This window comes from Bombyx mandarina, chromosome 23 (assembly GCF_030267445.1).
Source record: "Bombyx mandarina strain Sakado chromosome 23, ASM3026744v2".
NCBI classification, from domain to species: domain Eukaryota; kingdom Metazoa; phylum Arthropoda; class Insecta; order Lepidoptera; family Bombycidae; genus Bombyx; species Bombyx mandarina.
The window spans coordinates 1,333,580-1,359,327 of record NC_143229.1 but is presented as its reverse complement, the minus strand read 5'-3'; the positions used below and the strand labels follow the sequence as shown (position 1 = coordinate 1,359,327).

At 38.0% G+C, this 25,748-nt stretch overlaps 3 protein-coding genes across 5 annotated transcripts in view; 2 read left to right on the top strand and 1 right to left on the bottom strand.

The window, feature by feature from the left end:
* The window catches only part of gogo (thrombospondin-1 like protein golden goal), a 253,296-nt gene that overhangs the window by 71,675 nt on the left and 155,873 nt on the right, over positions 1-25,748 (top strand). For all 3 annotated transcript variants that reach the window (XM_089737383.1, XM_089737382.1, XM_089737381.1), the window contains exon 3: positions 21,700-21,727. The gene's annotated coding sequence lies outside the window, so the exon portion shown is untranslated. The remainder of the gene's footprint in view (positions 1-21,699; positions 21,728-25,748) is intronic.
* Positions 745-11,344, bottom strand: LOC114252016 (juvenile hormone esterase). The gene is given in 5 exon segments (XM_089737642.1): positions 745-2,432; positions 3,275-3,387; positions 3,390-3,421; positions 9,046-9,538; positions 11,341-11,344. Coding segments are annotated over 5 exon segments (1,959 nt in total). The 3' UTR covers positions 745-1,115.
* cce-1 (carboxyl/cholinesterase 1) lies at positions 11,900-15,892 on the top strand. Its single transcript, XM_028173620.2, has 4 exons — positions 11,900-12,040; positions 13,214-13,360; positions 13,993-15,308; positions 15,637-15,892. The coding sequence occupies exons 1-4, from the start codon at positions 12,011-12,013 to the stop codon at positions 15,800-15,802; spliced, it is 1,659 nt and encodes a 552-aa protein (XP_028029421.2). The 5' UTR covers positions 11,900-12,010; the 3' UTR covers positions 15,803-15,892.

Here is a 25,748-nt window from a genome sequence, read left to right as displayed (position 1 = left end):
TTAACATTTTAAAGTAACAATTTTAAGTAGTCTAAAAAGAAAACCAGTATATTATATGAAAACAAAATATAAAAGTAAAATCTACACTTATAAAACAAAATGTCTCTCGTCTCGGAGTGCCTTTCAGCAAAGGCCTCCTCCAACTCTTTCCACTGCTAAGTTAGGAAATTGAATTTACTATAATCTAATCTTCAATGGCGCCTCGCGAGGTAGTATCAGCACAGCACACTACCAGAGGCGTACGCTCTAGTCTTAAATAAGTTAATTAAACAGGTACTACAATAGTTTGGATTGCCATATATACTTAATCAAGATTATCAACACGGAGGATTGTCGACACAAGGACGATGTAAGGATATTAGTTTGTCTTATAGTATTTGGCAGCAGACTATTTTATTTTTAGTTTTAATTTAGTAAAAATGTTGAAGACTAGTAGTTAATGCCAGTTTTCTCGAAGAGCCCGATTCGGAATGCCGTGCCGGAGCTATCTGGATCGGAGCCAGGTATTAGAGTGTCGTTTGAAATGGTCACATATGCCTTATTGGTCGTGTCGTAAACGGGCCAAATCAATCCCAAACTGTTATCAGGAGTTGGAGTTCTGTGGAAAATTGAGGAGTTAAACATACCTATTACGAGTATAATATAATATTTAAGTATTCTGATTGTACACCTTTTAGTTGCTTATTCGGTAAAACTGTGTCTCGGGTAATATAGGCAAATATAAACAGGCAAAAATAAGGCAAATATAAACAGTTACTTGCTAGACTGCAAGGATAGGTACTGCATAGCCTTGAAGTGCAGAAATAGCGGGTTCGAGGCAGTCATGAGCTCCAGTTTGAAGAGTAGGATAACCCTTATTTGAGACATCTATTTCATTCCTCACGGGACGCAGTGGTTAGGTCATCAAACATCATAAGAGCCAAGAACTGATTTATGTCAGTATAAAATATTATTTAGAATGTCTGAATTTAGGTTTAGAAGGATAGATTTAAAAGTCTGCATCTGAGACAATCAAGCGTCCCGGTTTGAACTACAAAACGGCTGCAGCTTCTGTCTTCTGATGTTGAAAAGGCTATTTACAACTTTATTGTTTTATCTAAGTTTAGTATACCAATTCATTCATACCCGTGTTTTACGAAATTCGTGATAACGTTTGTCGTCAGATCAACCATCTTGAATTCGGTGCTGTTCACATCAACGGTCATATTCAAGGACTTAGGGTACATAAAATACATCAAGTCATCTAAATGACTCGCAGCGTAAAAGCCGAATGGAACAGCGGCCTGCCCGTAGTAGTTTCTGGACGAGAAGCTTTCAAATTTGTAGAAGTATACTTTGGAAGATACTTTAGCGATTAAATCAGCGAAACGCCTTATTGCGGCTGTAAAATAAGTTTCTGAGGTGTACGTTAAATATTCTTGAATATTTTCCACTGTCAACCGTTTGTCGCCGTAATAATTCTGAAGCAGTGAATCTGCGATCTCCAAACTGACATCAGGAGTAACTTGATTTAGAATTTCACGTGGAACGATCAACTGTGGATTTTTAATTATTTCTTGAATTAGAGCATCGATATTGGAAGCTACTACGGCCGTTTCCAGATTTGTACTACCTAAGTATACATCCACATCATGGAAGCTACCGTTTTGAATTAGTTCTAGATAGTTTTTTGTTAGGTATTGCTCGGTTCCGAAATCTTTCTCGACAACCGGCAGGAAGTAGTACGAGCGGAAGATATTGCCTGTCGATACTGATTCGGTGGCTAATAAAGATACGTCAGGTTGAATCAAAAGCTGAACGTTTACGCTTTGTAGGAACTCCAGAGCAATTGCAGGATCGGTTGTGTCGTTGCCGAGTAGCTTGGCTAAAATATACGGACGTTTGATAGGTTTGTATGAATAGTTAAAATCGCACGTTGGTACACCACTCAAAGCGATCGCTCTGTTAAAGAGTCCTTTGGTCAGAGATGATCCTAGATGATAGAGAACGGATGCTGCACCGGCACTTTGTCCAATAATCGTAATCAGTTTCGGATCACCGCCAAAATGCGCAATGGTCTCATTGACCCACTTTAAGGCCAATACTTGATCTTTCAAACCGGCGTTTCCTGGTACTTCTTCCGTGTCTAAAGTCAAAAATCCCAAGTCACCCAATCTGTAATTTATTGTGACTAATATAACATTCTTCCGGACTATGAAATCGGGTCCAAAGAAATCGTCATTTCCGGATCCACTGACGTAGCCTCCGCCGTGGATGAAGAACATTACCGGCAGAGGAGTGGCTGGGTTCAAGTCCGGAGTGTAAATGTTTAAGAAGAGACAATCTTCATCTCCTGGTATGATCTGATTTGTTAAAATATCAAACTGCGGACAAACGGCACCATGCCGAGTGGCGTTTTTTAAACCCTCCCACGAAGATACAGGTTGAGGAGCCTGTTGGGATAATGATGTATCAGAATTTTAATTTCTTCTTCCTACTCGTACACTCTTGACAGAGTGGTCGTGGTCATGCATCAGTCGGATCCTGCGATACCGATGCTCTCGCGATGCGACGCGACACGACGCCATGACGAATTTTAATTAAATTACTTATTATCAATACGTTATTATTGAAGACAAACTGGGGAAGAGGTCGACCGAGGAAGACATGAATGGAGTGTGTGAATGACGATAGGAGAGAGAGAGGAGTGGGTGTTGAGATGACGGCTGGTAGAAGAGAATGGAAGAGAAAAATTAGCTGTGCCGACCCTACCTAGTGGGATAAGGTGGCGAAAATTATGATGACTATTGAAGACAGCTAATGATGAATTTGGTGTCAGATTGAAATCAAATTGAAATCTAACGGCCGTCTGGTGTAGTGGTAAGTGACATGGTCACTACAAACGGGGGTCGCGGGTTCGAATCCCGCCAAGGGAAGATATTTGTATGATAAATATAAATGTCTTTTCTAGGGTTATGGATGTATATTAAGTATGTGTATGTGTATAATAACAATTTTATATTTATTTCCGTTATCTGGTACCTGTAACACAAGTTCTTTACGGACTTATCACGGGACCAGTTAACGTGGCATGTAAAAAAAAAAAACATTGGTATGGACCTACACATATAAAGCCAAAGTCCGCGGTATTCGACTTTATCACTAGAAAAAGTAACTTAAAATATAAATCCAGAGCAGTCCAGGCAAGTGTCAAAAAATGTCGAGGATCCTACCTCATGCCTCAAGAATTAAATTAAGTTGGCTGTTTGCACGTAAAATAATTAATTCAACATACCTTAAACCTCAAGTTACCCACAGGGGGCTGGGCGTATGGGATTCCCTTGAAGCTATATAATGTACTACCATCGACCTCATTTGCTAACTCTTCGCCTTCTAGTATCCCTTGGTCACGCTTATTTCTATGGCGTAGTTATGTGTTACTCTGAAAATTTCATCATTATCATTTCTCCTCAATTAGCCTAGTTACGTATTTGATTGTAGAAAAAGCTTAGTTAATTCCCGATTATTTAAGATATTATCGTATTTTATAAGGAATATATTGTGTGGTCCCTTTTTCAAATTGAAAATTTATTGTTCGAGTTTTTCGCAGCAGAAACAAGCAAGGTGGAGATATCTATCCGAGCGATCTTAATGTAAATCATACCACTAGTAAAATTTAGGTAATTCAAGTGCTATGATAATTAAACATATCCCTTACTATTCTAATATTATAAAGCTGAAGAGTTTGTTTGTTTGGATGAGCACGCTAATCTCATAATATAATTTGTTCGATTTGACAAATTCTTTCAGTGTTAGCCCATTTATTGAGGCAGGCTATAGGCTATATAACATCACGCTAAGACCAATACGAGCGGAGTACTAATAAATAATGATTCAAAATCGGTTTTTTTTTCATATTGAGAGCTTCCGCTGCGTGCACTGCGGAAACGGTTAAAGTTGGCAATTTTTTATTATTATTTAAAGGTTACTGGTGTCCTGGAGGCCTTTTCAGTTTACCAGGATAGGTGGGCGAGCAAAGGTTTGGCCAGGAGGGGTGGGATTTGCTAACAGCTGCCCGAGTGCCCTAAGGAGACCTAACAACTTAAGAGCAACTGCTTCGCGTATGAATAATCTACTACCGGATCGGAATCGCAACCCGCTGAGAAGATCCGGCGAGAAACTCAGCGGGCTGATGCATGGATTAGGTTGCACGTCAACCTCTTTGTTGAGTCCGACGAGTACGGTTACCGGGGTCCCTAAGTCTGCTCCTAGTGTTAGAGCTGAAGACGTCTAATGCAAAAGTTATTAGATCAGCTAAAATAACGTATGAGAGAATTGTTTCCCTTTAAAAGTTTAAAAGTAAAAACAAATGGTGGGCTCTAGTCGTGTCTGTTTCATAATACGGCCGAATTATTAATAATACTTACCAAACCAGTGACACTAGGACCAAAAACAGTTTCATCTTCGCTTCTTTGCTAGTGCACTGATTCTGAAGATTTGTCAAACGCTTACGTTCTACGCTACTTATAAATACTTTAAGACTTTAAGATATTCACTTGCAAATATAAATTTTCAATAACATCTTAATTTATTCTGTTGCCAAATATTTTTCATCGAAAATCAATGGGACTAATTAAGGTATATATACACAGCTGTAATGATAATATTATATTTTATGGTTTCGTTAATTGAGTACTAGTTTATTATTTCGGCTGCACTTCAATTCGGTTAGTAGTAGATTGGTAATATTTGGACTGTCAGTGATACGTGAGGGCGGTCGTAATAACTTAACTAGATATTGTTTGAATGCGACCACTAGAGATGCCACTTAGCTGTCCCGAGGCATTAATACAAAGTCTCAAGTGGATGTTAATAATGTTATGCTGGTACGAGTGATGCCACTTGATGTTAAGTGACTACCGGAGCCCGTAGACATCTACAACGTAGATGCCGCCACCCAACATGAGCTCGAAGGTCTCACTTTTAACGGTACAACGGCTGCCCCGTCCTTCGAACCGAAACGCATTACTGCTTCACGACAGAAATAGGCAGGGTGGTGATACCCACCCGTGCGGACGCACAAGACGCCTTACCACCAGTAACCTCCAGTGACATAATAAAGGGGACTAATTTTGCTCCACGAACAAGCTTTCGCTTATGTATGTGTTCCAAAGCTTCCAAATTCCGAGTTCACAGAGTGCGTTTTAGTTGGTGCCGAAACAGTATTCCAATATTCCACGCAGTCACAACTAAAACCAATTAAAATCATAATGTACCTACATTGGATACTAACTGTGAACAAACACTATCAAACTCTTCACTCTGTAGAGCGCAATATAATATGCGTATCGAATATTTGTCCAAGGTTTCAAATTTACTTTCCTCGCTATTCACGGTATATAATATGTTAGTTAAACAATGGTAAATAAAGATACCAAAAATTTTACAGATTATTTATTAATAAGGCCTTGAATTAATCGAAAATATAATATGTCGCGGTCATATACGCTTGACAGCTTCGAGAGTAGTGACGCAGTCAATGGCTTCCTGCTGGCAATATTAGGGCTGAAGGACGTGACACCTGCATGCTATTAATCAAAAGATTATGTTGATGAGGCGTAGTGTAAGCCGGCACGGATGTCTACCTCTACCCTGCCTATTTTTGCGAAGCGGTCATGGGTTCCGGTTTGAAGGGTGAGTCAGTTGTTATACAATACAATTAGACTTCACCCTGACGTCACAAGGTGGTTTCCGGTAGTCACGTAAAATCAGGCGTACCGTGAACCTGTTGAACCATCTATATATTTAACCGATTCAAGACTCCGGTACCACTTCCCTGTTATCCGTTCGTAGTCTTCGCCAATTTTCCTATTCGATCTTTTAATTACCAATATCCCAGTGTGGATAGTGACCCAACGTTAGGATTAACCACCACCGGTTAACCGGATGGCTTAAGATTGTGTATTCTTTCAGGAAAATTTATGGTTAATATCCCCAGATATTCTGGCCTTTCTGATTATTGCATATACCGTTCATAATCACGTGGCATTATAGGCATTCTGTCATGCCTATTATGCCGCATGAATTTCGACTAATGTTGGTAGTCGCGTTCCATAGCTCGAGAGGCAGGCACCGTAAGATAATTGCCGTGTCATTTCCACACGTCGTTACGCGGTCGACGACGTCTTGCGTGTGTTCAAGTCATGTTATTTTGATCTGAACAGATCGGAACATTAACTTTGACAGAAAGATAAACCGATATTTAGCTAAGTACAAATACCAGAAGCTTTCAATTGACTTCATAGCGAAGTGAGCCGTTAGGATTGTTTGATAATCCGGATCTCTGGAATCGGTTGGAGCCCTTGATTCTACGGATTCTACGCTGGAAGACTTCTCGATATCTTTCTAATTTGTAAATGATATTTTGTAGGGGAGAAGGTTTCAGAGAATAATTTGAGATAATTCCATCCGCCACAAGCGCAGAGTTCGTTCCTATTTTTTGAAACCAATTTACACAGTGTGTTTCCATTGATATGTTTCAAGTACCTTAGCTGGAATAAGCTCCTTCACGATTTTTTTAGAGCGCTATAACATTTCTCTCTTCAATCCCCGTTTGAAGATTGTAAGATGCTGCGTTCCAGTGCGCTTCCACTCCATCAGATATTATTTTTGCCACGTACCATCTTGGTTTGGAATGAGCTCCCCTCTACGATTTTCTGACCAGTATAACAAGTGCTTCTTCAAGCGAGGCTTGCGGAGAGTACTTAGGGGTAGGCAGCGGCTTGTCTCTACCCCTGGCATCGCTGATGTCCATGACGGTACCCAATCACCATCAAGCGGACCGTATACTGCTGTCCTTACGAAACCGATAAACAACAAACAAATTAAATTAATTTTGTGGTTTAATTTCTCGTTTGTTATTTTGTTTCACAATTTTATTTATTTATTTATTTTTTTTATTGCTTAGATGGATGGACGAGCTCACAGCCCACCTGGTGTTAAGTGGTTACTGGAGCCCATAGACATCTACAACGTAAATGCGCCACCCACCTCGAGATACAAGTTCTAAGGTCTCAGTATAGTTACAACGGCTACCCCACCCTTCGAACCGAAACGCATTACTGCTTCACGGCGGAAATAGGCGGGGTGGTGGTACCTACCCGTGCGGACTCCCAAGAGGTCCTACCACCAGTAAATTTACCACCAATTAGCGGCCTTTCGGACGCTTACTGGTTTTATCACAAAACAGTATCAAACACATTACCTTAACTCTCAATACTGAATATTTACATGAAAAATATTGTCTTTGTGAAAAATGTTGTCTTTGTGAAAAATTATATCGCATTCAAGGTTAAAGGCGGATCCTTTGTGTTAAGGGAAGAGTCCTGTTTCACATTAAATTGGCATTTATTACACATACGTTTTGTGTGTATTTTGGTATGACAAAGAAGAGAGTACAGTGTCACAATTTTATACACGTTCTAGAATTGAGTTGTATGTCAGTCTTAAAGAATGACGTATGCTTGATTTTTTTTTTAATAAATGACTCCAATGCCTTAGCCGTTGATTTTGCCAAGATGACCGGTACTTAGATAAAGAAAAAATTTATCAAAAAACAAATAAATTTGATCAGTTTATCCATAGGCGAATCTGTGATTTTAAGAACAGCGCAAATAAATATGTAACACTAACTATATACTTTAAAGATAAATATTATTAGTAGATAAAAATGGTTCGATCTTTTAGTCCATTTCAATACGATCGAAAAAGACAAAAACATAATGTAAAATAAAAATAAAATAAAAAAGCCTGTATTTCCTTATCCTGCACTTCTTTCATTTGAAATGTGGTATTTATTTGTTAGTGTTTAGTTAGTTATTAATGCTTATTGTCTAAATGTTAGTACGAGTTAATTTTTGTTATTGGATATGGACCCCTCCTCGGGTGAAGGCCTCCTCCAGTCCTTTCCACTGATCTCTGTCCTTGCCGATCGTTTGCCAGTCCTTTCCTATTATTTCGGTTATGTCGTCAGCCCATCGTCTTTTCGGTCTCCCTACCCTTCTTTTGCCAATTGGCCCTTTCCAGATTGTAGTGTTGACTGTCCACCTGGTGTCTGTGTATCTCAATACGTGACCTGCCCACTGCCATTTCAATTTTAGAGCTTGTGTGAGGGCATCTGTTATCTTTGTTTTCTGTCTTATTACTTTGCTCCTGACTTTTTGAATTTTTCTTATATTTAGGATACTTCTCTCCATAGCTCTTTGTGTTGTTGTAATTCTTTGTTTTGCTCTTGTCGTGTATACCCAAGTTTGGCAGCCATACAGTAGACAAGGCAGTATACAGGTGTCTAATACAGTTTTCTTAAGGTTTATTGAGTAGTCTCCTTTTAAAATTTCTCTGAGTGACCAAAATTTCTTCCAGGCTATGTTTGTTCTTCTTTCAATTTCGTCTTCATTGTGCGTTTTTGAAAATGATATTTGTTTGCCTAGGTAGATGTAACTGTAGACATATTCTATAGTTTTTCCTTTTACATTTATGGGTCGTTCTATGCTGTTTGTCATGATTTTGGTTTTTGTAGCATTCATCTCTAATCCTACTTGTGAGCTCGCTTGAACAAGAGAGCGGAGCATATCTTGTAATTCATTTGCTGTTTCAGACAGCATAACTATGTCGTCCGCAAATCTGAGATGGCTTAGATACCTGTTGTTTATTTTTATACCTCTATTTTTCCAGTCTGTGTTTCGAAATAAATCTTCTAGAACCGCGATAAACAGCTTAGGTGACAGGGGGTCCCCCTGTCTGACTCCTCTTTCAATATTAATTGCATCACCTCTAGATTCTAGCTTCACATAACTTATGCTGTTGTTGTATATATATTTTATAATATTTATATATTTCGAATTTATGTTTAATTTCTTTAGTGATTTCCATATAGAGTTGTGGCTTATGCTGTCAAAGGCTTTGCTGTAGTCGATAAAACCTAGATAGAGTGGCTTATTAAACTCTTCGTATTTTTCTATAACTTGTTCTAGTGCGCTAAAGCGCACTAGAACAAGTTAAGTTTACCCAGAACGAAAGCCAGCTTGTTCTATTGGTTGTGCCTTTTCAATCTCTTGTGTTATGCGTTTAAGAATTATAGATGAGAAGATTTTGTATATATTTGCCAGTAAGCTAATTGGTCTATAGTTGTTGATATCGAGGGGTTTTCCTTTTTTATACAGTAATATGATGTCCGACGTGCACCATTGGATTGGTACGATTTCAGCTTCTAGTATGAGATTGAATAATTCTGTGAGAGGCTTAAGTAAAACTGGTGCGCCTATTTTCAGAGCTTCATTGGTTATTGCGTCGGGACCAGGACTTTTATCTGATTTCAGATGCTTCAGCTGCGCGTATGTATCTTTTTCTTCTATCGGTCTAATTGTTTCCGTGTTATAACAGTTGTGTGAATCGTTGGCTTCCTTGATGGTTTTATTTTTGTTTTTGTATAATTCTTGGTAGAAAGAAGTTGCCTTCTGTACGATTTCTTGTCTTGTTGTAATTTCTTTATGTTGGCCTTCTAGTTTTTGTATTCAAGTTTTTCTTAAGTTTAATTCTTTAAATGCTCTCTTTGTGCTTCGGAATTTATTTAAATTTTCTGTTATTATCCTTTGCCTGTGCTTACTATAGTCTCTTTTAATCGCTTTGCTAGTTTCCTTATATAATTTGCTTAGTTCTTTCTTTGTATCAGCATCTTTATTCTTTCTTAGAGTTAATTCACTGCGTTTGTTAATTAAGGCTAGTGTTTCTTCGCTAAATATTTTGTGTCGTTTTTCTTTTTTTGTATTGTTTTTGCTAGTTAAACTTTTTGTTATAGCTATTTCTAGCGCATCATAGTAAGATTGAACGTTTCTGGTATCTGCTAGTTTGGTTTCGATGTTCGATTTGAGGCTGTCTATGTAGTATCTTGTTTTTTAAAACATAATGTAAGCCAGTGTTAATTATGTAGTTGTTTTTAATATTGGGCTAAATATTTCACAACAGGTATGCCACCTCACAAATGTTACAACACTGAAAATCACAGTAGATTTCTATCTCCTAATAGTAAGCTTGGTAATAGTAAACTGTTCAGAAATATAGAGAGAGAGAGCATTATTTATTGTACACCAACAAAAAAATTAAATGCAAAACATTAAATACAAAAAAAGGACAATTGGCGGTCTTCTCGCTAAGAGCGATCTCTTCCAGAAAGCCATCAGGTGGAAAATAATCATTTGGAAACGACACATACACACGAATACACATATTCATACATATATATGCACATATATAAAAGGTTGGGGAAAAGTTTCTTCGCATTTTTTAAGAAAATTCACAACTTTTTTTAATATAGTTTATTTACATTTAATTAAAGTAGGTATGTACCATTTTATTCGATAACTGTTTGCCATCTTATAGGTAGGAACATGATCCCATTGCTATAGAAATTTTGGCTTCTAATCAAAATACCGCGACAATTGGTTTTGGCAGTCCTCTCGTGATGTTAACCTGACACTGCCTAAAGAATTCTGAAGAGACCGAAACAGGTGGAAATCTGAAGGTGCAAGGTCAGGACTATACGACAGATGCATTAACACCTCCCAGCCAAACTTTCTTAATTTTTGCTGAGTGGCTAAATATGTGTGAGGTCTAGCGTTATCATGATGAAAAACCACACCACTTATTATTCCGACCGCTTTCTCTCAACTTCTTGCTTTAATCTCATCAGTTGTTCGCAGTAGAGTTCAGAATCCATGGTCCTGCCCGGTGATAACAGCTCATAATGAATAATGCCCTTTCAATCCCACCACACACATAGCATCACCTTGTTGCGGGTTAACCCGGGTTTCGCCACAGTCTGTGAAACCTGACTGGCCTTTGACCTTTTTCGCACGTTCTTCTCGTACGTGATCTACTTTTCATCACAAGTTATCAGCTTCTTCAAAAATGTTTCGGTTTCATTACGTCGTAATAAAGAATCACAAATGAGTACACGGTTCATTAGGTTTCTTTCAGTGAGCTCGTGAGGTACCCAAATATTGAGCACTTTTGTGTACCCAGTTTTTTTCAAATGCACCAAAGCTGTTTTGTGGTCAATTTCCAGCTCTTCAGCTACGTCGTAACTGATACTGATCTTGATCTTGACTTGCTCCACTTTTTAAAAAATGGCGTGCATCTTTGACATAAAAAATTCCGGATTGAAAACGCTTAAATCAAATTTGTGCTACTCTCAGACGCTCCACTAGGTCCACAAACAACGCAATTTTTTTGCGACTTGCGTTGCATTTTTAGCTTTTCTGTAGTAAAATTTTAAAATGTATTGAATTTCTTCATTAAATTCACTCATATTGACAGTACGAAAAATAAACAAAAATCACACATTTTCCTAATTTGAATTTAGAATTATCTTCTTTAAAATTTAAACTTTTAATGATACCAAAACCAGCCAGATACAAATAGTATAGCCAAAGATATTTTATACTATAATGCGAAAATACTTTTTCCCCGACCTATTACATATTATTATACATACAAATACACAATGTAACGTTTTTTTTTTTTTTTTTTTTTTTTTTTATTGCGTAGATGGGTGGACGAGCTCACAGCCCACCTGATGTTAAGTGGTTACTGGAGCCCATAGACATCTACAACGTAGACGCGCCACCCACCTTGAGATACAAGTTCTAAAATCTCAGTATAGTTACAACGGCTACCCCACCCTTCAAACCGAAACGCATTACTGCTTCACGGCAGAAATAAGCAGGGCGGTGGTACCTATCCGCGCGGACTCACAAGAGGTCCTACCACCAGTAAATAATAATAATATATTCACATTAAGCAAATTTAAATAGGTTTATCAGCTGTGACCTCGAAAGTGTAGAGCCATAATGTTTTAACAGTCTCATAGAATTCTTTTATAGCATTATTTCTATCTAGCTAACTAAATAAAGACCTGTCTCTGACACAGCTGATTCAACGAAATTATTTAAAAAAATCGTTGTTCAAGTGTACCATGTTACTGTTTTATTTAATGTTTGGACTGGTAAGTGGAATTTAGATTTAATACTTTTACAGTTAATGTACTAATCTATACAGATAAATTCGGTTTAGAACAACCTACGGTAATGAAGAAAATTCTGAAATATTTGATGTGGGTATTTTATTTGGGATGGTGAGGCTTGGGGCTCGGAGACCTTTCCAATTTCAAGCAGGGCCAGATCAGCCAGAAGTTGTGGTTGCTCCTAATGTTAGAAACGTCTAAGATCACTGAGGTTCCATCAGGACGTCGACTCTCTCTACCTCCATGCCGTCAAAGGCAATTTTTTTTTTATTGCTTAGGCGGGTGGACGAGCTCATAGGTCACCTAGTGTTAAGTGGTTACTGGAGTCCATAGACATCCACAACGAGATATAAGTTCTAAGGTCTCAGTATAGTTACAATGGCTACCCCACCCCTCAAACCGAAACGCATTACTGCTTCACGGTAGAAATAGGCAGGGTGGTCGTACTTACCCATGCGTACTCACAAGAGGTTCTACCACCAGTAAACTGGCTGTAAGCTGAAAGATAATTTCAACTGTCGGCGTTATTTTTTTTGTCTTTGTATTGATGATGAGTATACAACCTACATGATTTCGAGTCCGTATTATCATAGGTGGTCAACGCAGGACCGATCGCTGTGGTGAAGCTTGGAGGAGGCTTATGTCCAGCATTGGACGTCTGTGGGCTGATATATAGATAGGTAGATTCCTCCTCCTTGCGTCGATAATCCTCAATGCTGAGGATCGTGGCCTCCTCTAACAACTTTCTTCTGGATTACCTGCGCCATTCCTGCCTATCCTCGGCTGTGTGGATAGCAGCGTGGACTTGAGACTGAAGCACATCTGGTCCGTCCAGCGCAATGGACTTCTGCCTCTGGGCCTTCTTCCGTATATCTTATCTGTTACCAGCAGCTTATCCTCCCAGATAGTGGTCAGCTATGATAAATGTCTTCTTACATTTTTTTATGTTTACCGCTCCCCCCTCTGAGCCTTAATCCATGACTCTTCGTGGCAGTAATAGGCAAAGTAGTAGAAACAGTTTTTCCCCAATGCTAAAACACTACTGATAAACCACACACGTATGGTCGAATGTTGTTGACATCACAAAAGCTAATCAACACTTACGTACCATTTAATGTATTTACAATAATCAATTTTATTGTGACATGGTTTTAGTTGAGTGGTGTGGAATTGGTGAAAGTTAAAATAACCGAAGGATGGTTGAGAGGTGAATTGTTGGAGGCTTCAACGGGAGACAAGAAATATTACAGTTTCAAAGGAATACCTTATGCGGCGCCACCTCTTGGAAATTTAAGATTTGTGGTATGAAATTGTTTTCAGCCTCTATAATTCACTAGTGGAATCTGGCATTTGTCTACGGAAATTACTCGTTTTGTCAAAATTACTCGCGCATCATCAATGGCTAATTTTGTTTCAAATTAATTTTCCAGAAAGAATGAATATAAAGCAGAATACATTTTCAAATTCAAATTCGAAATATGTAGTTGACTATCTAAATACCAATGCGCAGGATTATCATAAAATGACATCGGCTACTCAGTGATCGTCGCGCCTTAAATTAAATATAGCCAATTTTATTAAATCTTAAAGATTGATTTTTTCAATTTAATCATATAATTTGTGATACTTAGAAAACGTATTAACTTCCAGTCACATCATCCTTTCTTGTGACTCATTTGTAAATTTAGAAAATAACGTTTAAAATATTTATACACATAGAAATTTTTGTGCTCTGTCAAAAAAACTTTGACGTAGAGCCTAGGAGGGGGAGTTATACAGCGTATCTTGTTGTATAGCAATCCCATAGGTTATTACTAGACAAGTTACACTTGCGAGATAACACGAACACAACATATTGCGAGTTAATGAAGTAAGTAGTTCCAAATGAATTGAAACTTGATTGCACAAACTTATTCACGGCCCATTGTTCTTAGGCTCCTCAACCGCCAATATCCTGGAAAAACGTCAGGGACGCCACACGTCATGGTCCGAAATGCATTCAGACGGAGACTTTGTCGACCAAACTGGTCCCCGGGAGTGAAGACTGTCTTTTTATCAACGTATACAGTCCAGACCTCAAACCCAAAGAGCAACTACCGGTTATGTTTTTCATATACGGCGGTGGATATAAATCAGGCTCTGGTGATGTCGACGATTATGGACCAGACTTTTTAATAAGATATGACGTAGTCGTCGTGACATTCAACTATAGGCTTGGCGCTTTGGGGTTTTTATGTACAGAAACTAAAGAAGTTCCAGGTAATGCTGGAATGAAAGACCAGGTTGCTGCACTGCGTTGGGTAAAAAGTAACATTGCCCATTTTGGTGGGAACCCAGATCAAGTCACGATTTTTGGACAAAGCGCTGGTGGTGCTTCTGTGGCTTTGCATACTTTGTCTCCCTTATCCAAAGGCTTATTTAAGCGGGCTATTGTAATGAGTGATTCATTCTATAATGACCCATTAAGACCGTTTGAATCTAAAATGAGGGCTTTGGTGTTAGGAAAACGATTGGGCTTAGACACGGCTAATACCACTGAACTTTTGGATTATCTACGGTGTGTGCCCGCTGAAAAGCTATTCATCCAACATCCTAATGTAATAATAACGGAGAGCATCGCTGAAAGTGTTATAAAATTATTCTATTTCACCCCAGTCGTGGAGAAAGATTTCGGTGATGATCATTTTTTGACTGAAGATCCCGAGGTGCTACTCTCTCAAGGTAAAATCCAACAAGACGTCGATCTAATAGTAGGGCACACGAATATAGAAGGTATTTACAATGTGGCTCAGCTTCAGGATAGAGTCCTGAAATATTATCCTTTATATCAGGAACTTTTGGTGCCTCGTAAAATAAGCAACATAAGAGCCCCAACAAAAGTTCTAGAATTATCTCGTTTGATCTACAGATACTACTTCGGCGACAGACCAATCAATTTGGATACTATCAAAGAATTCGTTTACTACTACACCGACGCGAACTATGCTTATGATGTTTATAGATTTATAAACAAGTTTCCTCAAAGTGCTCACAAGAATCGGTTCTATTACATCTTTTCACCGTATACAGAGAGGAATTATTATTCAAGACTAGGCGCTGAGCGTTATGGCCTATACGGGTCAGCTCATAGAGATGATCTGATGTACTTGTTCGACGGAAAACGATTTAATTTGACTTTAGATAAGAATAGTACGTCGTTCAAGATTATAAATAATTTCTGTGCCTTGTTGACGAACTTCGCTAAATTTGGGTAAGTTATATTCGACTTTCATTTAATGCTATTATAGATGAACGTTGCATAAATCAGATTGATTAATTAATTAATTATTGTAAGTACTGATACTGGTTTGATTTTTCACAAGCGACTTCGAAGCCTAATGGATAAGAGTCCCAAGTGTGATTTGTCGCAAAGTATTCAAACATTACCTATAGTTTTAAATTAACTGGTTAGACGGCCATTAATGTAATATTTACAATAGAAGCAACCTCGTATGTTGATGAATGTGGATGGTGATTTAACTTTACATTTGTCTCCGATAATTACGATAACGAGATAAATAAATTATAATTGTTTTTAGTAATCCAACTCCAGATAATTCTGGAAACGTGATTTGGCCAAAATTCGATAAAGAACAGCGATACCTGAACATTGGAAAAGAGCTTACAGCTAGAAGAATTATGTTTCAGCAGAGTTCTCTTTCATTTTGGAAGAATATTCTAGAGCGAGCCAAACTTGAATTTTAATAATGCAGAAAATGGGATACGCTTTTGTGAAAGCATAAACTTTACTTTTCTACTGCTATAATAGATGGATTAGTAAACTGCTCATAAATACGTCTAAAGTTTTATTTTAGAATAATAACAATAATACTGTCTATATTTTTTGTTCTTCTGGTTAAGCAGAACTAGTCGCACCCATTCAATCTCCAGTGGTTACAGGAGTCCATAGACACTGAATGCCGTCACCCATCTTCAGACAATAACTCAACGTGTCAGTTATATTCTTTACAGCTTTAACAGCTTTTGGATATTCAAAACCACCCATCGGGATGTCCAAATAGTTCATGCGTATTATTTGGGAGTTTCCTTTCTTCAACTAGATAAAGTAATAATACATCGCAAAATCACCCGAAAAAAATCGTTAAGTTGTATCAAACAATGAATAACTTCATTACATTACATATGCCTACGTAACATTACGGAGTCGTCATAAACATATGCCCACATCAACGAGCCCTTATCTCCAAGGTACACAATAGAATCGTAAGGGGATTGGATTGCTTTAGGTTACAGGGGCTGTTTACAATTATCCCCGTCGGTTTCTTTATCTGGCGGATATGAAAACAATCAAAATTGAAGAGGAGCTTCAATGAGCTTACTGATGTTTTAATTTTTCATCAACTATGACCGTCCGACGACCTGTACAACTGGTTGACTGGTTACTGGAAGCTCATGAATACCACAACATAGTCTAGCATTTCACTGAAGTCAATGGAAGAAGCGCAGGAGATACGGTTACTGGGTATCTCCGGACTTCCACGTCCCCACGCCTGATCAGCGTGGTCACCTCGGAGGCAATTCGGCATTCAGCTTGAAATTAGAGAACCCAGATATTAATGCGGATGATGATGTATATGACGAGTAGAAGTAGATTGAGGAAGTCCAAGTGGGATACTCTTGTTCTCCACTTAACGGATGAACATAATGTTCGTCTCTCAAAACACGGCCGGTTATTACTCTGAGGGAGGGTAAATCAATGCCTGTTGAAATTTTATTTCGCTTGTAGTCCTAACAAATCTATACTTAGTCGTTTTCACTCTTGGCGGAGTGGTCGTGGTCATTAGTTTGGATGGTGGTGCTCTGCACAAGACGTTGTCATTGCTCGCGTGTCGCGGTCTTTCTTGTGCACTCGTCAACAGGACCATCTATAGCTACTGTTATTTGGTCGGTCCATCGTAACGGTGATCTGCCGCGCGGTCTTGGACCCACAATCATGCCCTACACCATAAGCCGCTCCACTGAGTGGTCACTTTGTCGCGACACGTCTCTATTTTAGCCAAAAAACAGCAAATGCAAAAGAATCACGATTGCCAATAATGGTGGAACATTAGTTATATCAGCGTCTGCTCGATGTCATCACAGCTTGTAGGTAGGCCTGGTATCAAAGATAGGAATTGATGGAACAATTAAGCTAGGCATTAAGGTAATGATATGAAAACTGCAGGATAACAAGCATGAAGCGCTTTGTTGATGCTTGTATTCATTAAACAAAATACTTTAAACTCATTTGCTATTAGTCTGATAAGACTTGCTGTTACTTGTTGTAGCCTGCTACAAAACTATCCAGTAATCCCAATGCGAGATCCCTAATCCAACTTTCGAAACACCAAAGTTTATAATGTTCCCCGACTCCAACAACAATAACAGGTTATGGGACCCCATTAAAAATCGAGCCGAGAACCATAAAAACGAATGGCTAGGTGAAGTTTGCAATAATTTCACCAATCTCTACGCTGTTCCATTAGAAGCGAGTGTAATTGCTGGCAACACCCGTTGGTCTTTTCGTCTTCGCTTGTGGTTTATTCATAAGAGGTAGCGGAACATATTTTCAGGGTTATTGGTGTCTTGTAATTGTTATAATTTTATACGTAAGTGAGGGATACTTATTAAGTGCCAACACCCTGTAGATATCTGCCTCAGACGAGGTTATTACAATTCGATATTCTGACAGAAAGTGGGTTTAGCATTAGATTTACAGATACACCTTGAAATCGTCCACTTTTATTTAAAAAGTCACTTTCCCGGAATTTACCAACTATCTGTCTCCGTTTTTATTAAAACATAGATTTCCCTTTTGATTTTTTTTCCGATTAACAAAATTACACTACCTTTGGTTGACTGGTAGACAATGCCTTAGGAATTAAGTCCGCCAATGTAAATTTTACATGAAGTGTTATAAATGAAAAATACATAAAGTAAATAAAATTAAGTTTTCTTAATAACAGAAATTTTATTTTTTTATTTTAGCAAAAGTAAATAACTGAAAACAAATCATTCACGGTCATCCGGCTCCAAATTACTTTTCACTGAGTTACCAGAGACTGACATACTTTTTTATATATTCAGTCAGACAAATAGCAAATAAATCTGTACTTCACACGAATGTTTTTTTTTTATTTTTTTTATTGCATATATCGGTGGACGAGCTCACAGCCTACCTGATGTTAAGTGGTTACTGGAACCCATAGACATCTACAACGTAAATGCGCCACCCACCTCGAGATATAAGTTCTAAGGTCTCAGTATAGTTACAACGGCTACCCCACCCTTCGAACCGAAACGCATTACTGCTTCACGGCGGAAATAAGCGGGGTGGTGGTACCTACCCGTGTGGACTCCCAAGAGGTCCTACCACCAGTAATTACGCAAATTATAATTTTGAGGGTTTCATTTTTATTACACGATGTTATTCCTTCACCGTGGAAGTCAATCGTTAACATTTGTTGAACACGTATTTCATTAGAAAAATTGGTACCCGCCTGCGGGATTCGAACACCGGTGCATCGCTTCATACAAATGTACCGGACGTCTTATCCTTTAGGCCACGACGACTTCAAATTCAATGTTTCGATTCAATGTTTTCCCGATGCTACTGATGGTAGGACCTCTTGTGAGTACTGGTGGTAGGACCTCTATTACTGGTGGTAGAGGTCCTACCACCAGTAATAGAGGTCCTACCACCAGTAATAGAGGTCCTACCGCCAGTAATAGGTAGTGAAAAATGTATTCCCCGCTTCGCTCATCAACACGACACAGCGTATTAGTGACCGAACTCAGTTTTAGCATACTAATGGGAATATCCAGTGTAACGCTATATTATCTACGTTTGTTATAACGAGCGCGCCCGTCATCGTTCAACGGAATCCTAATTAATGGCATCACGATTCCAGGAAAACTTGTATAATTCTCAAAGGACATTTTTTGATGTTGGGAAATTCGTACTTCAAACAGCTGCGGTGATGTCTTGTTAAAATATTTGGGTACAGTAATTCCATTAGCGAATATCAAACGAGGTTCTGTAATATTATTATAGTGTGGTTCGAATTTCTTTGATAATTCACAAAGATGTGAAAGCTGTGATGAACGATGGGAAATCATAAAAAAAAATATAATATTTCGAGGTAAACGTCATCATAATATATGTACTTGGTGAACGTATTTTTAGGATTCTAAATTTCATCCCTTGGGTCCGCGTTTCGCTCCCAATATCTGCGGACTAGTCAATCCAGCATACCATGCGCGCCCCCTAGGCGTAGGGACCTCGTAAGAGGTTCGGCCCCCGACCTGAATAAAAAAAGGCAAAAAAATTCAACTCTATCAACAATTGCAGTAATTATTTAGAGTATTTAGTGTTTACAGTTATTTAGAGTATATAGTATTTACAGTATTTAGAAGATACAATGAAACTAGCACAATGCGGTTGTTTTCTTTCAGGTTTTAGTGTATTTTGGCTACTTTATTCTTTTTATATGCCAGTACATAAAAATGAGCATGAGATAGAGATAGTAAAACTTAAAGTTATGTAAGCCGAGGATGTGATTAAGTGAATACTACGGTATAATGCAATGCATCATAGATTACGGACAACCACAACAGGCCTAGGCTGTTAAAAATGTTTTTAAGGAGCCAACGGTTAATAACAGTAACATGGTTGATTCTCATCACGATTCCTTAATACTTTTGGTACCTGTTGCAAGCTACGAATGTATTAAACATTCCGCGAAGTAATCAAAGATACGACAGCAAGCTGTTCTAATAATGATCAGAAGTGATTTTTTTGTTTCAATTGGCTTTCGCTCTGTCACTTAAAATCCAGTATCAATTCGTCTAGCCCTCGTAGCTATTAAACAAAACCTCCTATTAATATACGTGTTATAAAAACCTTATGAAAATAGTTGAACAGTAGTAATATCGCATGTTAATTAATTTGTATGATAAGATCCAGTGACATTTTCGGTCAGTACGTCTTCCCTTTGATCTCCAGCCAGCCGGCTTCGTTTTAATTAGGCTGATCGCTGTCTCTCGAATATTCACTCTTCTACGAGAGGACGTAAAGCATTAATTAATGTACTTTCTTTAATTGTGTTAACAGAAGTTATTAACCCGAAATATGAATTCTATGACAACTATGCAATATTTTTTTCGTTTCATATTCTATTACACAGCAATGGAATTACGAGTCTATATTATGATTTTTTGTCTGATCCCTTAAAGCTTGTAAAGTGAGATTGATAGTTAAGAAAAGGGTAACCAAACGCTAGTATTACTGAAAGCATTAAATGATTTGCTTCGATAAAATATTGTACATAAATAATGTTACACAATCTTATGAAAGATGTGCAAATGAAAAATGTTGTATACAGTTCATTTATTTATTGAGTTCTCAAAATATTATCAAAATTCTCAATTATAACAAGCTTAAATTAGTATAATTGTAGAGTTCGACGTGCAACCTAACCCATGCATCAGCTCGCTGAGTTTCTTGCCGGATCTTCTTAGCGGGTCGCGATTCCGATCCGGTAGTAGATTCATTCGCGAAGCAGCTGCTCTTGAGTTGTTAGGTCTCCTTCGGAGGCGCTCGGACAGCTGCTAGCAAATTCCACCCCTCCTGTGGAGCCTTTGCTCGCCCACCTGTCTTGGTGAAACTGGAAAGGCCTCCGGGTCACCAGTAATCCTTCTACCCTAAAAAAATAAGAAAGGTGTATTGCTTTAAGCTATTGCACAGATTTTATCGCGGGGCCTTGAGCGCGGCTTGAGAGCGGAATCGTGAAATTCCGTAACGAAAAAAACCTTCCACCCCTCACTACGCCTACTATGTAGCTCGCGTTCAACACATTCACACGTTGCGCTTGTGTAGTGTTTAAAGTAAGAAGTCTAAACACCTATTTGTGTACTATCAAAATATGTGATATAATTTCGTGGGTAACACAACGATAGCACGATTGAGCTTTTGCGTCAAGCGCCATCTATCGGCGATGAACGGAATTGTAAAATAGAAAATTATATCACATTACAATGCGTTGGGCGTGCCATTTTCTATCGCATAGTCGAAGAATTTTATTACTACTCATTCAATCATTGGAGTGGCATTAAAAATAAAATAGCTAAACCGTTGATTCTGGGCGAATGAGAGCTAGAACTAGCATCCAAAGGCGTGTCTCTATCCCATGTAGCGCATCTGGTGAGTGCGCTGTCAAAATGGAATACTCACAATGTAGCAGATTCATTGAAAGTTAGCCCACTGAGTTTCTCGCCGGATCTTGATTTATTGTTGTTTTAATATTAAATTATTATTGTCGATTTATAATTGCATAAGTTGATAAAAAATGCTATGCAATAGCTTTACCGCGGCAGTCTCCGAGTGCCACACGTCTTTTTTTTGTAAAATTTGTATTCGTTTTCATCGATTTCAAGACGTCTTAACATCTTGACAATTTACGCACGCATCATCGCATCCGATAACAATACAATAATTTTATAGCTTTGCTCTAATATCGTGACCCAGTATCAATAGAATATAAAGAAGAAAGAAATTAATTAATTGTTCCGTTTGATATTTATTACTGTTATTTACTTTTCAGATAAATCGTTAGCTGACTTGGAATAACGGTGAGTTGTACAATATATTTCATACAATATATCTATACTAATATTATAAAGCTGAAGAGTTTGTTTGTTTGAACGCGTTAATCTCAGGAACTACAGTTACTGGTCCGATCTGAAAAATTGTTTCAGTGTTAGATAGCCCATTTACTGAGGAAGGCTATAGGCTATATAATATCACGGTAAGACCGATACAAGTGGTGGAGCACCAATGAAGCATGTTTGAAAATATTTTCACTTTCTACGTAAATGAAGTGGGGGGTAAAATTTAGCGTTATGCCAAAGTAACTATTCCACGCGGACGGAGTCGCGGAAAAAGCTAGTACAATATATATCTTTGAGTAACCTAGATATCTTGTTCTGTTCTTGGCAAGTGATACGATTCGAGTTATTTCGAAATAAATAATAGTGATACAATTCGAGCTATTTCGAAATACTTCTGAAGAACTGAAACTTAAGTAACATAACAATGGATTTGTTCTCATCTGTTCTCTTATGAGTTACTAGACCATTAACTATATTAGGGCATAAACTTATGAGATTTTTACGAAAATGTAACAAATTTTTTATGTACTGTAGTTATGGCGGTAAAAACTATATAGGTGTCGTGTGAAGTCAAAGGCCAAAGTACGAAACGGAAGATCATAGTTTCCCCCTACTTTCAATTGCTGGTTCATACTTACTATCTGACTTTAGGATCTCATTCAAATATTCTTCATTCTTAATGGTTCTTACTGGCGATAGGACCTCTTGTGAGTCCGCACGGGAAGGTACCACCACCCCGCCTATTTCTGCCGTGAAGCTATAATGCGTTTCGGTTTGAAGTGTGGGGCAGCCGTTGTAGCTATACTGATACCTTAGAACTTATATCTCAAGGTGGGTGACATATTTACGTTGTAGATGCCTATGGGCTCCAGTAATCACATAACATCAGGTAGGCTGTGAGCTCGTCCCGCCATCTAAGCAATAAAAAAAAACAATTTTTTTTTCGAAATTTTTCCTTTCTTCTCTTTCTATCTATTTAAAAGCCGCTGCCAAACATAGGCCTTCCCAAGCCTCACCACAGCGACCTGTCCAGCGGACTTCCTCGACCCTCAACAGATCATCGGCCGAGCTTTTTTCGTGTATATCGGATTATTTTTTTAATCAAGAGCATTACGTAACGCCCTGTACACACAACATTTTACTACAAATGACTCATACAAAAATAAATTCAAGAAATCTCGTGCATTCCAGGAAAACGACACGCCAGTCGGTCTACCGAGCAAGATCTTCTCCGAGTACTTGTTAAATGTTTTAACCTGCGTAATGAGTGAGGTGTAACCAGTAGAATAATTAATCAGTGTTTGCGCATACAGCTCTTTGTTTACTACACCGTTAAAATTTCATGAATCGTTACACAAGCAGAGCGATGCCATAGATGTTTTTTTTTATAGCCATTCAGAGGCTAACGTGCATGGAGAGAGCGAGTGATTTCCGTCACTTATAGACACAATATTAAGACTATTGATGGGGGCTCTTCTATACAATTTCTCATCAGGGAATTCTCTCAATCCTTTCCAATAATTCTTAGGCTTTCAGCTCATAGATCTTAAACTCAGCTTCAAGATTTTCAGCAGCATCAGCATCTTGTCCACCTGATGCTTGTCTGGAAGAGACCGCTATTAGCGATAAGACCGCCGATTGTACTTTTTTATAATATTGTCGATCGAAGACAATAAAGAATACTCTCTCTCTCTCTCTTTCTCTCTCTCTCTCTCTCATACCTGTATGAGTTATCTATAAACTTTTCCACACTATTTTTTTTACTAATTATACCTAAATAATACATTAAATCAATAAAAGAAACATGGAAGGATGCGGTGCAGTTCAATTCTGGTCGGTATACATTGTTCACGTGTGGTGAATGGTTTTTTCACACACATCACTAGCAAAGGAAGACATCCCTAAGAAAAAAAGAAAGGCTGTCAGATTGAGGGATAAATGTCATGATAAAAAATTGTGTTCTACGTTTTTAAAAGGTTCAAAGATAAAAAGTCAGTTGATTGTTAATGTATGCGATTTAAGGTGCGTATGGAATAAATAAGTTTTTCCTACACTGCAGTTTGAGTTCAATCCGCAACGACGACAGTCGACAGCGTATTTCCTAAACACGGTCTTTCTAACCAAAACATTATAAGGGAATGGAGAAGCCAGACTCAACCACGAATTGATGTGAATTTTGTCTAAAACTCCCAGAGTTGATCCTTGAGAACTATTGAGATGAATTAAGTAATATGACGGAGTGGCTGATTGCATGGTGTTTTTAAAATGATGACGACAACGTCGCTAACGCCATTCTCTTCATCATTGCCATTGCCTTCCATAGTGACAGTAATTCAAACTTACTTTTCCAAGCAATTCCTTTTGTTGAATTTCTAGTTTACAACAATAATAACACAATACTCCACACTGTTCGGCAGCTCTGAATGCGTTGTGCGTTTTATTTTTCTACCTATTCTAGTAATCTCGAGGGGTTATTCTAGATTCACTGAACTTATTACAGTAAACTAACAATTTTAACATTGAGGAAACAGTTAACTCTAATTAATCATAGTTAACTAAACAGTGACGATGCGCCAACATTATTTAATCGATTTGAAATTCTTGGAATCTTACATCGCTATACAGCTATATCTAATATCTAACAATGAAACAGTGCCTTACATAATTACCCCTTGTCGTGTGTAATTACGTGACAAATTCACTGGCGCGAGTAAATATTAATTATATTGTAGTTTATTTTTAGAATACCTTTTGTTGTCAAGCCGAAAAAGCTACAGTTTATATTGTATGTTTCCCAGAGTTGGTTCTATTTGCACCACAGTTAAACAGCCGATACAGCGAACATGGATATTATATAAACCGAAGGTCAACGTCACTCGTGAAAACCATTGAAAACACTTTTGGGAGGGATATACGACAAAGGGAAGATCTTCCACCGAGTGGGTGATATAGCCCAATTTGTATATTGGTGATAGAAATATAAAACTTTGTTTTTTTAAGCCAGTTTATCGCAGGTTTTGAGCGCGGCGACCGAATCAAGAAATTCCGGAACGAAAATAACCTGACACCCCCGCTACGCCTACTATGTATCTCGCGTTCAACACATTCACACGTTGCGCTAGTGTAGTGTTTGTGAATAAGCGCGCGGCGTGACGTCGCACTGCATGCGCATCATGAAAAGTCTGCGCATTTCTCTCTCGCGCGGTCTAGCTTATGAGTGTGAAGGGGACAGTTAATGTTTGGCTTTTGTTAATGTTATTAAATTATTACTGTCTAATTATAACTGCATAAGTTGATAAAAATGCTATGCAATAGCTTTACCGCGGCAGTCCCCGAGGGCCACACGTGTTTTATTTTTTTTTAATTTTAAAAAATAAAAATAGATGTGGTTAGCAATGTATTCAAATATCGACGTATAACAACACTTTAGCCTTCCGTGACCACGAAAACTGTAAAGTATCCGAAACGTTAGAAGTAATGGAAAGCAAAAAACGGGAGATTTACCCGGGAAAAATAGTTTCAATTGACTACCAATCTCATGTTACTAATTTACTTCCCTACCGTAAATTGGGGGGAATCGGGACCCTTTTCTAATTGAACACAAATTTTCAATGGTTTTTCTTAGGGTAATACCAATAAAATTGAGATTAAAATCGTTCCGGAGGCTTAAATTTTTATATACGATGCGTTTGATACATATGTAGTTCATTACAAAATATACAGAAAAACTGAAAAAAACTAGCTTGACCCGATTCACCTTGGCTTTGGGGCGAATCAGGTTACGTAGGGGGACAATAGAGTTTTTCGATAGGGCTGGCACTATTTAGTTGTTAGGTAGGTACCTAACTTTAGGTAATTAAATTTTTTATATCTTTAATGAGTTACAAAACTGATGACTAAATTAAACTTATTAATATTCTTAAGCACTAAATAAAAGTCATTTTCATTTCAACAAAGTTAAATCTAACAAGTCAACAAAAGT

Coding starts and splice junctions, on each gene's coding strand:
- cce-1 (XM_028173620.2), top strand. CDS start 12,011: ATGTTACTGTTTTATTTAATGTTTGGACTG. Junction 12,041..13,213: donor TTTATTTAATGTTTGGACTG/GTAAGTGGAATT, acceptor ACATGGTTTTAG/TTGAGTGGTGTGGAATTGGT. Junction 15,309..15,636: donor ACGAACTTCGCTAAATTTGG/GTAAGTTATATT, acceptor AATTGTTTTTAG/TAATCCAACTCCAGATAATT.